Consider the following 16,732-nt stretch of genomic DNA (forward strand, 5'->3'; position numbering starts at 1 on the left):
GACTAGTCATAGTTCCTAGTCTCAAACTCTCAATGGGATCACTGCAAAAAAAACTCAAGTAGATGTTACTCAAAGTATTGCAAAGCGCAAATCCTTAACACGTTGGTTAGTCATGCAGAGAAAGAATACTTGAGCGTGGCTTGTGGCTGTATCTGTTGCTTTGGAGATACCTTCGGCTTTAACCTACCTTCATCGTATCTCCTCCATAATGCTACGTCAGGAACAGAACATGCTTCTATTCAGAATGAGTTTTGTAACCCACTGTTCACTTTTTATCTTACAACCAGAATGACTAATAAAAATTACAACTTTACAAGTTTCATTCACTATGATCTGTTTACAACTTCAAAGAACAGATTTTGTGGTAGTTATCTCAAAACAAACCATTGGGAAGATTGTTGTGTACACTGAAACTTAAATTAAATGGTAGTTATGTTGGGTTTAAAGATTCTTGTCAATGACATCGTCGGAACAAACAAATTTTTGTGGCCAATATTGTTAACATAAACTTCCAATACAAGAATTTTCAGATCTGTTCAAATTTACTAGTAAAAGAACAGGGGACGAAAAAACTATAAAGGGGATTTTCTCTGTTTAATAAGATTAAAACTAACCAAAGTGCCAATGGAAAATTGCACATGGCAGAACGAGAAACTCAACCTATCGGTGCACTGTTTGGTGTATCACTGGAGCTCTTATGTGACTTGTGCTTCGATCTCTTCTCCCGTTTCTTACTCCTGAGGAAATTGAAATAGAGAGGAGCGTCAACTGCAAAAGCCAAAACTATGAAATATGTAGAGTGGTTAAAAGATTCAAAGGCAGAAAGGTTGATGTACTCGTCATGTGAAGAACTATGTCCTAGGCAAGATTTTAGCTTCCGGTTGATATGCTTCATGTCCTTTTCACTTGGTTTCTTGTAGTTCTTTATCTGCAAAACCAGAGAGCATATAATCAAACTGTCTTTCAGATATGGAAGTTTCATTGTTCTGTAAAATTATGAAAGTTAATGGCATACCATATATTCAATGTTATCAAGTAACTCTGTAAGCTCTGAAATCGTGTGCTCAGAGTTTGGTTGAGAAACAATTTTCTCTAGGTACCTGCACCAAATGCAGTTTCGTTGAAAACACAGGAGCCAGTAAAAGCTTGCATATAAATAAATTAGAGGCCAGGTGATTAAATATCATGGAAAGATAATTGTCTGATGACTGTATGGTGTCAAAAGGATAATCATTGGGATGTATATAGAAGAAGAGAAATAACCTATCAAAGTCAATCACTCCAAGAGCCCCATTTGCAATACGTAAACACGCCAACGCCAACTGCAAGAACACACATCTAACAATGAGAGATAGTTCACCACTTTTGTTACATATACGCAAAAGAAACAAAACTCCTGAACAGGAAAAAGGTAGTCTTTTTCGATAAGCTAAACTACTATAGTATAAATATTTATTAATGCAGTGTTCACCTATATATCTGTAAAAGAGTAGCATATTTGAGCTTTACTGAAATATCCCAAACTATGACTTCAACTAGATTCTTCGATGTGCTATTATGTATCAATCTGATTAAAAAAAAAACATGGGAGACAAAAGAAAGTCTCATGCTACCTGGCCAGGAGGAAAGAGGAGTGGAGCATCCGTGAGCATAACTATATCAGCTTCTGCTGTTGCCGCTTTGAGCAAATTCTGCAGAGTACTTGAAATGTTATGCCAGTATGAAAAAATGACACTTAAGTAATACTGTATAGTAAATCGAGTTTGCAGTTATGATACCAAATTACACATGTTTAAAAACTTAGTAACGGTAAGGGAATATATGAAGAGATATATACCTCCAATTTTAGCATTTCATCATCTCTAACTTGAAGAAATTCCTAGCAGATAAAAAGATGAGTTCACTTTTGGAGAAAGCATGAAGTGTAACAAGAACGAAAAACTACAGTCACTGGATAAAAAATATTAAAAAGATTAAATTTCTTGTTATGGTTCACCAATTTTCTTCCCTTGAAGACAACATTCAGAATTTTGCTTACAACAACTCAATCAGAGACTCATGATGACATAAGAAAACCTACAGAAATTTAGACAGGCCAGATTTACCTCCATGTTGTTGACAAAACCTTCGATTGCACGATACGGTGCATAAACAATCAGATCAAATTCCAAACTCTGCACATAAAGTTAATATAATATGAACAAAATAATAGAGAAACAAAAACAAACTAACATCAAGGATAAATAAACATAGGGAAGTTGTAACAGATTAAATGATTCATATCATGCCTGAAGAACAGCCATCTCATACTTGAGAATTATGAGGTGATCTTGATTAATCCCCCTTCCTATTTCCTCAGCAGATACATGATTCTCCTCTATTTTACAAGCTGCATACACACAGGTTAACCTGTTCAATGAAAGGTAAAAATTAGTCTAAATTACAACATTGGACCAAAGGTCAATTGACTTAAGAGGTACACAATGCTTAACTCATTCTGATTAAAAGAAAATTAAAACTATTCTCTAATGAAAAAGTAAAGCATTTGACCATTTTGTGGAATTGAAGCATACATTATTTCTTTTGGATGATGTTGCATAACAGACCATTGAAGATAAAATCTTTTAAAGTATTGAAGGGCTGTTGCCTGCAACAGATTAGAAGGATATTCATGAATACAGAGAGCTAATAAGATGAAGGTATTTTTTTTATTATTAACTTCATCATAAACTTCTATTTCGAAGAGGCGTAATGTACCTGAATCTTGTGAGGAAATTTAAAGGCACTGCACACGTCTTGGACCTTGTCCTCATAAAATGCTCTCATGAAACGTTCTTCTTCAACATTCAAAGGCTTAAGCTTCTTATCAGCTGAGAGTAAAGCAGCAAAACATAACATAATTAAAACTTCCACTAACAAAGCTATCATGATAGCTATGAAGATACTGAACGAACCATGCATGAGAAAAAGAAGTAGTTTACCTCGATCTCCTGCATCAACTTTTTCTTTAGGATATGTTAGTGATCCACTGGCATCTACTTCAACACGGGTTGTTCCACACTAAAAATAAGACTAAGTTAAAATCTAAATTGAATACAGAAAAAAGTTCCATATCAACACACTTTCAGCACACCTTCTCCAGGATTTGCACTGCCCTCTGGTTAGCAGCTTTATATCTCTCTGCCTACAATTACGACATTACCGCTTAGTTGCAATACCATATCTACACAAGAAGTAGAGATAATGACAATAACACGCATAATTAAGTAACGAAGAGATCGAAATGGTCTTTCTAAGCCTCTAATGAATAATCAGACCCTCTAGTGTCAGTTCCATTTAGCTTCACATTAGCCCAAACAGAAGAAAAAAACACACGAAGGTAATCTATATGATGCAATCAAAGTCAAAACTCAGATTACCAGTTTCTGTGGAGTGAAAATCCACTTGGCCCGTTGTGTTGATGTCTGGAAATCCGCCATTGAGTGAGTGCCCTAACGAGCTCCAATAATTCCAAATATCTAAAAAATCTGACTTCTTTGGATCAAAATTTCACACACTGTTGATGGCAATTTACCCGTATGGAAGCAATCACCAATCAAAGAAGAGTTTTTTTTGAGAGGTCGAAACGTATAGCTAACCAAAATCGAATTTTTAGGAGAAGACTAACCAAAATCCGTAAAACCCACTACGAGATAGACAATATAAAGCTCAATCTGTGGCCAGCAATGGCGGACAAAGAAGACTCATATACAAAAAAAAACTCAATGGAAGACGAAACAGCAATAGCGGACAATGGCGGACGAAGGTAGCAATGGGTTTCAATAAGAGTAGGTTTCAATGGCGGACGAAGAACTCAGTGAAAGAAAGAGAGATGAACGATATATAGTGGCGGAACTCAATGAAATGAAATCCCAATTACGCGGATTTGGACTCGCCGGGAAAGGTTACGACTTGCGTCTGCTCTCGCTCGGGCTAGTAAGAATCGTACTAGTAACTAAGCTGTACAAAACGAAGTCGTTTCATCATAAGCAATAACCCTAAAGGGATTCCACAATGTGTGAGTGAAACTGTGAACTGTGAAGGGTTTAAGGTATTTTTTACCTTTTTGGTTTTTTTTTTTTTGGGAGTTTTGATTTTAAGGCGTATGTATTAGAATTTTTAACTATGTTAACGAAGCATATGATTTATTATAAATGGGGTAGTAAGAGACAAAACTGAGAAAGAAACAGCTCCAAAGTTACAGAATCAATGGCAAACAATTAACAAGAGCTTTTAGAGCTGTTTCAACTTATTAACTACCTAAAAAACTAAACTAACCTCTACAAAATCCAAACAATTAAATCTCATATCAACAACATCTTGGACATGTCAGGTTAATTATGACATGTTTTCATGTTCTTACAAGAGCCATGATTTGAGTCTTAATCAATCCCATGCATGTCTCAATTTCTCTGTAGATCGGCATGTTCTGTGGACACCGTGGCTGCAAGCCACTCACTGCTGTCTCCATCAGCTGAGCCACATCCGCTGGTGGGTACTGCTTCTCTGTGCACATCTGCAGATAAGAAGATATAGCACAGAGAGTTCATATCAAAACAAGTGAAAAAAACTTTCGAATGTTCTTGATTTAGATTGGACTTTCGTTGATCCAAGAAATTCCTTTTCAGTTTACCTTAATCATGAGGCAAGTTGCAACACAAGAGGTGATAAGCTCTGAAGGCATTGGCGTTTTCTTTTTCCCTGATCCGTCTTGTGATATGATACCGTTACTCGGCTCTGCTGTGTTTGAGGGATGATGATCCAAGCTGCCATTGGTATGCTGTTGATGCTTGATACCAGACACTAAAGAGTTGTCTAGTGGCTGATGTTTGCCATTTGAGCTTAAAGCTTGTTGGACCATATTTCCTGAGTCTTCATTGCTGTTGTTGTTCTTCTCCGACAATGCAGCCTAAAACCATAATATTAACAACAATTACAACCTAGAAAATAAGATTTGTATAACTTTGGTTTCTCTGTATTTAGAGACTCTGAATTCTCTAGATATATATGATAACTACCTTCATAGCTGCATCCACCATTTCTTGCGCTATCGACTTTGAACCACTGACAATTTCAATAATTTCTGGCTCCATTTCCTGGAAAGAAGAATTATGACAGGAGTATTTATGTAGCTGTTACTATTAGCAATGAGCAATCCCGATATTGATCTACTTTATTCGGCAAAAATTAGACAAAATATGTTTATACTTTGAAATTTGAAGATAGTTTCCACGGGCATAGCAGATCATTAACTTAAGCTAATTACCTGTTCATCTGAAGTACGCTGCAGTGTCAGAGGTCGTTGAATTTCAGTTCCTCTTGTTTGGCTATTGGTTTTGACAGATTGATCAGAAGTGTTGGTTGCTAACTCTTGATTATACAAAACTGGCTCGCTGATGTCATCCTGCAGAGAATTATTGAAAATGATTCAAAGTGATTAAAAGACGAATATCAAAGCTTTGAAACACGAGTCAACCACCCATCTTTGTTTACCTGTTTGGCAGGAGAATTCTTTGAAAATTTGACATTTTCAAGCACAGGAGGAGAGAACAGAAGAGATGCATCAGAGTTTGAGTGTCTGTTAAGCTGTGCTTCTTTACTTATAGACAAGCACTTATCGATTTTCTTTCTCAGACCCTCTGGCATGTATTCTAATGGATTTAAGGGCATGCAGTCAATGTCCTGTCAAAGAAATGGATTTATTAGATCATCTGAGATATGCAAAAATGGACAAAATGATATATATATCACAAAGTAGATCGTGTCAGCGGAATTGGTATAGTTTGCGATTTACCATGACTAGCTCAACTCCCAATTCATCAAACAGAACGTTGCACTTGTCATGATCCACAGTAAGAATCTTGCCATCACAAATTTCCCGCGTTTTAGGATGGATGGCAATGACTCTATTCCCGACTGATAAAGGCCGGGCCAAATCTGTATGAAGCACTTCCCTAGCACATCCACGGAGCTCTGTATAATGCCTTCTCACAGATTCACGATATTGTTGGAGTTTATCCCGCTCGTCCTGTAGGAATCTCCCAGAGAATCTCCGAGGTCTTCCGAGGGAACTGAAAAAATACAGAATGAGTAACCTTTTCAAATCTTTATATTTCCATTAACGTACACAGGAAATTTTACCAAACCTTTTAATGACACTCCATTCAAGACGAGTAAGTCTTGGAACATGACCGAGACCCACATGATTTAAATAATCAGTGAACTCTGTCTTTGCAAACCAGGGGTAGTCAATAGCACTGTAGAACCATTCAAATATGCACCATCGACGTACCAATGGATATGACAGACAAGTCGAAACTTTCTCCTGTAAAGAGAATAAGCAAATAAATACAAGATTTTGGATTCATATAAGACAAAAGAAGTTAGAGACTCTACCTGTAGTAATTCATGTTCTGACAACTTTTCGAAACTACGTGTCTTGTCATGAGTGGTTTCAGAAGATATAGCTCTTTGTTGTAAACTTTTCTTCAAACTCATCTTACGCTTGTCTGGACGTTTCTGTGGAAAAGCCACTGGATCCGCTGAACCTTGTGAAGCTGAAACTACTGCATCCGGTCCAGTTATATTCTTATCACTAGTTAAAGAAGATTCTTCCGAGGTCTTTGCAGCTTTCAGCTGATTCGCTGGACCTTCACTAGCAGGTCTTGCTTTGACCAGAGTCTTCAAGTTATCATCTTCAGCCGATTCCTGCGAAGCAATAAACAAAAATCATGAGAGGAAGCACAAGCTATATACAAAAATAAATAAAAATTACTAAAGCATAAGCTGCTTTTTGATAGAAAGAAACTTGTCAAGGATCCTAATAATTACATTGCAGATGAACAACCAGATCACAGAGTACGACTAAATCCAAACCAAAAACTGCATATATATAAATTTCAAAATACCTTAGTAAATAGAGATTTGGTCTGAATAGACTCTTCTGAAACTTCAACATCTAGCACCTGAAACTGAATGTAATTTGCATATAACTAAAAGAATCACAGGGGAACGACAAGATAAATAGGAAATTAAAGAGAAAAATATCTTTCAAACCTTTGGTTTACGTTTTCTTTTTGAAGTGCCAAGATCCCCGACGGAAACAGCATTACCATCAACGGGTTCCTGCACAGGCTTCGGTTTTCTTTTATCTGCGGCTGAAACTTCATGTAGGAGACCGTCTTCTGGTCCTACTTGTTTTGCTTTTTCTCTGTGATGGCTTGTGAACACGGTTTCCAGTGTGCTAGATTTCTCACCCACGTTGTTCGCTATTCTTTCTTCTTCCCTCCGTGCAGATGATTCTGGATCCAACACAAGAAAGTAGAAAATATAAAGCAATGTACCTTGATATGATAGGTGAAAGGTGAAAAGATTTTTCAATGGGTATCTTCTTTTAACCCGCACTATATACATCCTTAATGGCACAATCCCAGAATATAAAACCATTCGATGCTAACCTGATTCAATCAAACCACTCGGAGCCAGTGAAGCTGAAAGATCAGCCAATGCATTCAGACCTTGTATTGCATAATCATCATCATCATCAATTCCTTCTGCTTCTTCAACTCTCACAGTTTTCCCCTTCTGGGGAACCATATCCATCAACAATGCATCGTCTATATCAGCAGGTCCCTTTTTATGCCTTTTATCTCGGCTTATTCTCACCCTATTCTCAAACATGCAACTATCGGGGTGCTTGGATTGAGCTTCCTGTGCTTGTAACTGGCAAAAGCAAAGAGTAGAAATGTGTTTTTCAATGACTCATGACTACGCTGAAAAGTAATGACAATAACCTTAAACTGTTTGAACTATTAAAAAATACCCTCTTTCCAAGCCTAACTGGTGTGCTGCCACTGAGTTCTGTTCTTTTATATGGAGAGCCTCCTCCTCCCCTTCTTGATGCATCATCAACGGGATCAAGTTGTTTCTTGGCTCTTTTATTTGATGGAGTAGAATCTTCTCTACCACCCCCCTCGTATGTAATTGCTACAAGAAACCTTGGTGTACGCTTCCCAGTGGCACGTTGCCTTTTTTCTGCATAAAATAAAGTAACAAATCATTCATTCCTGAACATATTCATTTACATGTATTTGTTACGCTGACACAGAATTCCACAAGACATGGTTACCCGATAAATGCTGTGAAACTAAAGAAGTAAAATGAAAGGCAGCTTGTTGTTCATTTGCTCACTAATATAAACTGCAGAGTAGTCATATGTTCTAGCATCTTTCAAACAATAAATTTAAAAGCTGACTTGGGAAAAGTAATGATTGTACCAAAAGCTTGTGTCTGCTTCAGTAGTGAGAGGCATCCTTCTGTTGATGCAACTGAATGTGGTGGAATAGCTTCTTCCTGAAAATCAATAGCCTGAACTTTAGCACGTTTGCGCTTCTGATGTTTGGTCAGTACTCCAGAAGCATCATGGTCTTCTCCTTCACTTTCGCTCCCCTCCTACAAAAATTATCATTAGCATTTTGAAACAGGACCACATAACTTTACTAAACAGACAATCTGACCCAACCACATTACTTAATTATCTATCCTTGTTTTCACGATCACATTTATAACTAAAAATTTTCACTAATGTGATTGACTATACTGGGTATGGAAATTAGTAACTCTTCAGCTTTCCACCTAACTATTCAAGTAGGAAGTCATTGAACATTAAGTTTAAGCCGTAACAAAATAAACTACTCACCATGACGCTGTAATGATCAGTCATCATTGCAATGAGGCCAGCTACAGACGCAGTTCCCTCGGGCAAGGATAAGTATGCCTAAAAGAAAAGGTAAGCTCAAATGAATGAAAAGACAATTCATATTTAGGATAATGTAGTTTTAAGTTTAGAATGAAGCCTAATTTCAATCCCAATACTATAAACAAAACTGAACAGTGAGATAATCATGTACTCATCATACCCGATTCATAGAGAAAAGAGCTTCCACCATCTCAACAGACCGGTTATTCCGCACAACAGCAGCTACCTAAACAGAGAAAAAGTATTCTTAAAGAAGTTGAAGTCATACAAAACATTCAGAAAATACTAACATAAAACCACATCATGCAAAAAAGTTTACCTTTTTCCAGTCACCCACATGCTTCCGATAAGCATCATAGAAACGCTCAAGCTCTCCTTTGGTCCACTGAGGTCCCAACTTGTCAGTCAGTTTCTTCTTCTACAACGAGAAGAAAAAGCCATCTGATTCAGCTTTCAAGAAACCAAGATACAAACAGAGCAATAGAAGAGAGTTCCAAAGAGTGACTCTTTAAAAAACTCACTCGTTGATTGGTTTTGGATGAGCTCCCAACATTGATATCTGAAGAAGCTTCAGTGGTGAAGCGCTTGTTCACACTCTTCAACTTCTTACTGGGCGCCATAATACTGATTCCAACGAACCCGTGAACCCGATCTGACGAAGAAACAAACATCACAATCGATTAAAGAACAAAATTTTTCGCACTCTTCCCAAAACCCCAAATTTCAATTTCCATCAGTACGTCGATAGAGAGTTAGAAATTCAAAAACTTTAACTCACAAAATCGCAGTATCAATAAAGAAAACAAAGAATCTCACAAAATCGGAATTCAAAAAACGAAGAACCCAGATTCAAAATTACTCGAGATTCAAAAAATCAAACCAAAACAGAAACATAAAATTCAAAAATTCGAATCCAAAACCTCCAAGAATTTTGAAAAAAAAAAACAAAACAACTTCGATTTCTACAAAAGCCGTATCGCCGAAGAACCAGAATCCACAGATCCTAAAACCAAAATTCTCCATATAAAAAAAATCCGAATAGAGTGAAGTTCAAAAAAATCCCAAATCACTAACCTCATACAAAAACCCTAAATCAAAAACAACAGATCTAATTAAACTCACCGATTAAACACAGCTCAATAAGAATCGCCGACGAAAGCCACACAGGAACGCGACTCGGAGAAAGTAGAAGACGAAGAAGAGAAAGCTCACAAAAACCTTTACTTTCGAGATCGATGAGAGAAGAAGAGGTTTAAAAGAGATAGAGAGAAAAAAAAGGATTGAGATGAAATAGAGAGAGAGAGAAGAGAGGAGAAGAGGAGAAGAGAGGCGTTGCCGCGAAACTTGAATAAAAGGACGACTTGAGAATGAGAACTCGTTAAGCCAATAATAAGCACTTGCCTTTTTATTTCGTCATTTTTTTTTCATATCACGAAAGCTTCTGTTATACGATCTGAGACGTACACGTGGCTTTTCGTTATATCCACCGTTCGATCTCTCAGGGTTTATTTTAGGGTTTGTGGTAACGGATACATGGGATTATATTTGAAAATACCCCATTTTTTTTGCATTAAGATAAACAAAATAGAAAAATCAACTTTTCTGATTGAGAAATTTGCTTCTGCAAGTGCACATACTTTTTTTTTTTTTTTTTTTACAGATTTTTATAAAAAATAAAGTCTCAGATTTGTCTAAATTTTTCTTAACACAATTGATGTATTTATACTGAATATATGAAAATTTGAATTTAGATAGTGACACGAAATAGGAGACTAGATAAATATGTTTAGTCAAATTTATAAATAGAGGATTTATACAAAGTAAATAAGTTGGCATATATGTATATTAGATCACTCATAATTGATTTTTTTGTTGACTCATATGTATAATGGATTTACTCATAAATATTAATATATTTTATAGTGAAAACATGAAAAATAGAAATAGAAAGTATTACAAAAATTTGAACTTAGGTAGTGACACGAGTAAGAGACTAGATAAATATGTTATTCAAATTATAGATTTAGGATTTATACAATGTAAATAAGTTGTCATATATGTAATGGATCAGTCATAATTTTATATTTTTGTTGACTTTCTAACCACGCGTCGTTCTGCAGTTGGTTACTTTTATATAAATATATCTCTTTAATATATATCCAAATACGTCTAAGGTATATAATTTAATTTATTACTGTTTGATATTCTTATGAATTGACTATAAAAAAAAGAATCTAAATTGGATTTTTTTAATGCTTCAAACAGTAAAACATATTTTTTTTTTATGTTGTAAAATTTTAGGCAATGCAGATTTCTGCTGTGGATTACAAAGACATCTATCAATAGTTGTCAACCTAATAGAGAAAATAATATAAATGTTGAGACTAAACTTGCAAACCAAAACAATGCATATATGTGTATATATATCCAAATACATTAAGAATGCATATTTAATCTACAAGATTTTTGTAACCTCGCATTGTGCGGGATTTTAATTTAGTCAATATAAATTTTGGTAACTATGTTTTTGGATTTCTTAGATTTTGGTACTATGTCACTATGTTTTGGCTCATATCTTAAATATACCACTTAAGATCCTATTATTAGATTGTGAGCTTACAACTTAAAACCAAATACGTTGAGAATGCATATTTAATCTACAAAATTTTTGTAACCTCGCATTGTGCGGGATTTTAATTTAGTCAATATAAATTTTGGTAACTATGTTTTTGGATTTCTTAGATTTTGGTACTATGTCACTATGTTTTGGCTCATATCTTAAATATACCACTTAAAATCCTATTATTAGATTGTGGGTTTACAACTTAAAACAAATTGGCAATTAGTAGAGAGGCCCATATATCTTATATACTGTCAGAATCGTTATCCAGCTTCCGATGTGGGGCATTGTATCCTTAATAGCCTGCGACATCTCCCGCACTGTGTATTTGGATTACATTGTCATGGTATTTACATAAACTCACATCACTTATAATGGTACAACTACAATGGTTTTGTCTTTGATCATTCTTGATCAGCACTACGAGTATTATCTAAATCAAAAACTATACAGGCCTGCACTGGTTTCTTGATCTTATGACCAAACTCATCATCCGTTTCAGGATTTGTCTGCTTCTTTTATTATGAAAGATGGTATAAGTAAAAATTACAGAATGAATCTGATTTATTTCGTATCATCAAATCTAGCTCGAGTTTCCATCTTTTACAGTTCTATAAATGACCTTTTGTAAACAAATAAAACACACTTCTAAGTAATGTTATCATCACAGTTTAGAAGGCCTGGGGTCCAAGGCTGCGATTTCCGCATACATTTTCGATATTGCGTCTGCAAAGTAGGCTTTTGCTTGTGGTCTCTTTATCTGTTTGTGAAAGTTTAAAACACATAAAGTTTAGAGATTCAGAGGTAAGTAACAACTTTGATTGTTGTTATCAACTTCACATTGTTATTGGTTACCTTGAATGTTGGTGTCAGAAGTCCATTCTCTAAGGTGAATGGTTCTGGCACCAAAGTCACAGCCTTTGCAAACTCAAATCCTCTCAACTGTATTAGCACAAAATTTATAAATGTTGAGTTGATTGTCTTATTTTTGTGACAGGTTAGATTATTTTAAGGAAATTTTTGTTTTTACCTGAGCTTCTTTTCCGACTTCATCCATCTCGGCAAGAACAGCCTTCCGCACTCTTGGATCGTTACAGAGCTGTCCTAGATGCTCATACTGCCATCATCAAGAAAAGATTCTAACAGATTGAGATATTTTCTGTAAAACCTGCAGAAGAAACTCTATAATAACATTGACTTAGAAATAGTACCTTAATGCCTTCAGATGCAGCCCACTCTTTCATAACATCTGGGTCAACTGAAACAATAGCTACTAGAGAGGAATTGAAGCTATCACCTACAATACACATTCTGGCTTGGTTGAGAGATAACACAAGTGAAGAAGAAGCCTGTTTGGTTTGGTACAGAGCAGAGTCTTTTGCTTACCGTGTAAGAAACACTGCGAAACAAATCTACATTTGGTATAAACATTTTCGATCTTCTCTGGTGCTATGTATTCTCCTTGCGCCAACTTAAATATGTTCTTCTTCCTGTCATGAACATCGACACATTTCAACTCTTTTACTCCCAAAGAAAGAAATATCAAGATTGATTCGATTTACGAAACCTGTCTATGATCTTGAGCCGACCACCAGGCAACCACAACCCGATATCTCCTGTGTGTAGCCAGCTATCTCCATCAATAATTTCTCTCCTGCTCAAGTAAATGTGTCAAGACTCATGTCTGCTTATTTATATATAGAATCAGAGCCACTAATAATACTGGAAAATGTGTTACGTTTGTTCTTCATCTTTGTAGTAGCCTTTGAAGATGATTGGCCCTCTTACACAGATTTCACCACGTGGGTATGGTTGATCATCCGATGTGTAATTCATTTCGGGAACATCCACAAGTTTTACCTCTAATGAAGAACATTTTCAAAACACAAACCAGCCATACATATTGGATTCAAAGGTCTTTCCAAGTTAGGATTCTAGCACATTGCTTACCACACGCTGGATTAGGAGATCCGACATGGCCAGATAAAGTGTCACCTTCATCCATAGAGCTTATGACACACGAAGTCTCGGTCATACCATACCCTTCACGCACCGAACATCCAAAGCATCTGTTCATCATGATGACCAAAGACCATATGTTGATTTAGTTTCAGATGTTTAGAAAGAAATCAGTGAGAGTGGGAATCACAAAAGAAAAGTTCAGGCAGAGAAAACTGAAAAGAAAACTTACACTCTCAAGAAATCCATGACATCAGGGGACAATGGAGAAGCACCAGACCCCATAAAGCGAACCTGTCCACCAAGCTTTTCTTTTATCTTGTTGAAGACCAGTTTGTCCCAGAGTGCAGACGGATTCCGTCCTGAAGAAACCACACATGAGAAAGAAAGAAATGATGCAGAAAGCTTGAAACAGGTATACTTTGGTAACACTTTTAAATCTGTTTCTATTAGCAGACAATGAGCAGACAATACCATTTACGATCGCTTTCTTCTTTGAGTTATAGGCAACTTCGAAAAGCCTTTTTTTCATAACCCCAGATGATTTTACGGCACTTGTAATTCTGTGGAGATTTAAATTAGCACGTAGAACAACAGAATTTCAGATTAAGTAATTGAGTTACATGGGAAGCATAAGAGTGATATTTACCCATCATATATACGATTATATAAGCGAGGGACACTACAGAATATTGTTGGCCTTAACACAGCAAAATCATTCATCAGCTTCAGGACATCCTGTCCAAGAAGTATATACATTAGTCTGATTCCGTACCACGAGTTCATCTCATATGTTACAAGACATGAGCTCACATACCCCCTGATAGAAACCGATAGCAACACCACCATACACCGCCAAAATCTGATTTGCACGTTCATATATGTGCGCCAATGGGAGATATGATATGTAACTAAAGATAGAAGGTATCCGAGTTAAGGAATTTTTCTATTATAAGAATATATGTAACTATGTGTGTCACTTCTGAAAGGAAACATTCAACTCACATATCCGAAGGTAAAAATTCTACTGCCACACTGGAACCAGCGACATTTGCGATCAAGTTTTCATGAGTCAACATAGCACCCTTCGAAACAAAGAACATATGAACATATGAAATCAATTAAAGTAATTCATTCACCATTCAACAAGAAGAACTAGAAACAACTCACCTTTGGTGTTCCTGTGGTTCCACTTGTGTAGCATATTGTTGCAATGTCTTCGGGCTTTGGAGGGGAAAATGGATGTAAGCTACTTCGACCCTAAAAGATAACCAGTAGCAACATGAAGTCTTGTTCTCTAGTCACTACCAAGCAAAAGCCATTACAAACACAGAGGCATTTACAGTTGCTATAAGCCTATAACATAGTAATCATTCATAAAGCTAGTGACGAAGATAACAACACACATTCAGTTAAAACACATTGTGGAAGCTACCTGACTCAGTAGCTTTTGGTATGATACAATTTTAACTCCAGTTCCTACAGGAAGTGATGGCAAATGCTCATCTGCCCCGCCCACCACCTTACCACAATGCCAAAAATACATGTATAAGTGAAAAGTACTTCAGTATCGATATTAACTTATAGTGACATTACGCACTGGAGAAGTACATACCACAATGAGATGAATGGATGGGATTTCCGCTAGGAAGCTTAGCAACTGCATAGTATCCGACAAAAAAAAAACAACTCATGATCGAAACTGTTGCGATTTAGACTACTTGGACAGATTCTCCTAATATAATAGCTTGCACCTGTGCACACTAACAAACCAACACCCACTTACAGTATTTAAGGTTTGTGGTACACAAAATATAGCCTGAATAGTAGCATGATTCACGGCAAACTTAACAGCGTCTGGACCTGCGTAACCATAAAAAAAATATTAAGATGAGAGAAGGCAGGCTAAACCAAAAGTTAAAGAGAAAAAAATTATAACTTAGATTGGTTACCAAGTGTATCATATAAAGGAACAGAGATAAATGAATATGCTGCACAAGCATGATCAGCAATCAACCACTCTGGTCTGTTAATAAAATAGAGTCCAACACAAGCTCCCTGTTCCATTAAATGAAGACACATTTTCTTTTAAAACATCTTACCTGACTATTAAAATAAGCTGGAATATATAATTTTGATGGAGCTGCTTGCTCTAGTTCATACTGCATAGTTTTATGAACATATTCCAAGTAGAGGGAAACTTACTTGGCTAATTCCATGAAACACGAGTCCAGAACCAATGGCTTGTCGTTCAGAAGCTGTTTCTGCATAAGTCATCCAAGTGTACCTTCAAAAAATGCATATCACATAAACATCAAAAACTACCTCAAGCTCAATAGTTATATTTCCAGCACGAGAACAGTTTCAAAACTCACTCTCCAACTGTTCCATCAAGCCGAACTCGTGTACCCAGATACTTGTTATCAGGATATGTTTCAACAGCATGTCTGAGATTCCATAGAAACATTCAGTAAGGTCACAAAAACTAAGCCAAATCAATTAAAAAAACCTCAAAAGAAATAATCCATCAAACTTACACAAAATTGTCATGTAAAGTCCCGATTTCAGGATGATCCTGGAACCTGCTAATGAGCTTTGTAGGCGACTTTGCAGATCTGGCACGGCAAAAAACAGAGGATTTCATCACACTTATTACAATCATATTCTTACACTTATCAAAAACGTAACAACAGAGAAAGATGTGTTTTTTATTACCTGTATACATTCCATTTTCCAGTATCCAACTTCTCTGGAAGCACAACGCTATAGCTATCCTCTATAGAGAAAAAAGTTGAAAGCTTTCAAACTCAAGAAACAGAGAACTCAAAGTGGTTGGTATATGAGGATGAAAAGGTAATAAATTTCAGGTGATTACCGTTGAAGAAAGGTGAAACAGAGGCGGTGGCGTTGAGTAACAGAGATTTTTGATCGTCAGCCGGAGAAGAATCAAGGTGAGATCGAACGATTTCAAGACGACGTTGTGCCGGTGAAGAAAAATCCATTTTTTTTTCTTTCCTCGATGGATCTTTTTAGGAATATGATATAAACTGATCAACTAAAGAAAATGACGTAACAAATATATCAATTTGGTATGTAAAAAAATTGTGATTTTTACCAAAAAAAAATAAGATTGTGATGCTACTACGGCTATAAGTTCCCTAAGCCACATATTTTTGGAAAGAAGTTAAAATATATATACTCTGTTCTCACATACTGCTTACGTCAATATAAGGCACGCTTCTCTATGTGGATAATTTTGATCCTTATCAAAATGTCCATAGAGTTAAAAGAAGCAAAGACTCGATTCATTTCATTGCCCATGAAACCTGACTGTTTTGTTTAGCCATGCATTGACT

General features: G+C 36.2%; 3 protein-coding genes across 4 annotated transcripts; all 3 read right to left on the minus strand.

Annotated features, from left to right (window-relative positions):
• Nucleotides 1-463: 463 nt before the first annotated feature.
• On the minus strand, nt 464-3,988 carry LOC17884317 (cyclin-H1-1). Its single transcript, XM_023780877.1, has 13 exons — nt 3,420-3,988; nt 3,134-3,184; nt 2,982-3,060; nt 2,758-2,870; nt 2,574-2,647; nt 2,289-2,409; nt 2,106-2,174; nt 1,838-1,879; nt 1,614-1,691; nt 1,264-1,322; nt 1,016-1,100; nt 837-928; nt 464-737 (listed from the first exon to the last, which is right to left on the minus strand). Exons 1-13 carry the CDS (start codon nt 3,477-3,479, stop codon nt 656-658), a joined length of 1,005 nt encoding a protein of 334 aa, XP_023636645.1. The 5' UTR covers nt 3,480-3,988; the 3' UTR covers nt 464-655.
• Nucleotides 3,989-4,163: 175 nt separating this feature from the next.
• LOC17882965 (protein ALWAYS EARLY 1) lies at nt 4,164-10,001 on the minus strand. 2 transcript variants are annotated; one of them, XM_023781724.1, is made up of 18 exons: nt 9,920-10,001; nt 9,319-9,449; nt 9,117-9,215; nt 8,958-9,023; nt 8,738-8,815; nt 8,316-8,490; nt 7,862-8,073; nt 7,497-7,761; nt 7,096-7,340; nt 6,948-7,004; nt 6,436-6,747; nt 6,186-6,364; nt 5,834-6,110; nt 5,533-5,721; nt 5,306-5,443; nt 5,058-5,135; nt 4,673-4,948; nt 4,164-4,555 (listed from the first exon to the last, which is right to left on the minus strand). In XM_023781724.1, the coding sequence occupies exons 2-18, from the start codon at nt 9,415-9,417 to the stop codon at nt 4,391-4,393; spliced, it is 2,910 nt and encodes a 969-aa protein (XP_023637492.1). In that variant the 5' UTR covers nt 9,418-9,449; nt 9,920-10,001; the 3' UTR covers nt 4,164-4,390. The 2 variants fall into 2 exon arrangements, with proteins under 2 accessions (XP_023637492.1, XP_006287004.1); XM_006286942.2 differs by having other exon boundaries at nt 6,948-7,010.
• Nucleotides 10,002-11,913: 1,912 nt separating this feature from the next.
• Nucleotides 11,914-16,421, minus strand: LOC17881153 (long chain acyl-CoA synthetase 7, peroxisomal). The gene is made up of 23 exons (XM_006290099.2): nt 16,252-16,421; nt 16,092-16,152; nt 15,914-15,991; nt 15,752-15,823; nt 15,582-15,663; nt 15,329-15,434; nt 15,163-15,239; nt 14,992-15,036; nt 14,812-14,898; nt 14,547-14,636; nt 14,382-14,461; nt 14,194-14,287; nt 14,026-14,114; nt 13,851-13,939; nt 13,609-13,738; nt 13,368-13,486; nt 13,156-13,279; nt 12,985-13,071; nt 12,804-12,907; nt 12,629-12,714; nt 12,448-12,534; nt 12,273-12,359; nt 11,914-12,177 (listed from the first exon to the last, which is right to left on the minus strand). The coding sequence occupies exons 1-23, from the start codon at nt 16,376-16,378 to the stop codon at nt 12,082-12,084; spliced, it is 2,097 nt and encodes a 698-aa protein (XP_006290161.1). The 5' UTR covers nt 16,379-16,421; the 3' UTR covers nt 11,914-12,081.
• Between the last annotated feature and the right edge of the window lie 311 nt (nt 16,422-16,732).

This window comes from Capsella rubella, unplaced genomic scaffold (genome assembly GCF_000375325.1).
Source record: "Capsella rubella cultivar Monte Gargano unplaced genomic scaffold, Caprub1_0 scaffold_6, whole genome shotgun sequence".
NCBI lineage: Eukaryota > Viridiplantae > Streptophyta > Magnoliopsida > Brassicales > Brassicaceae > Capsella > Capsella rubella.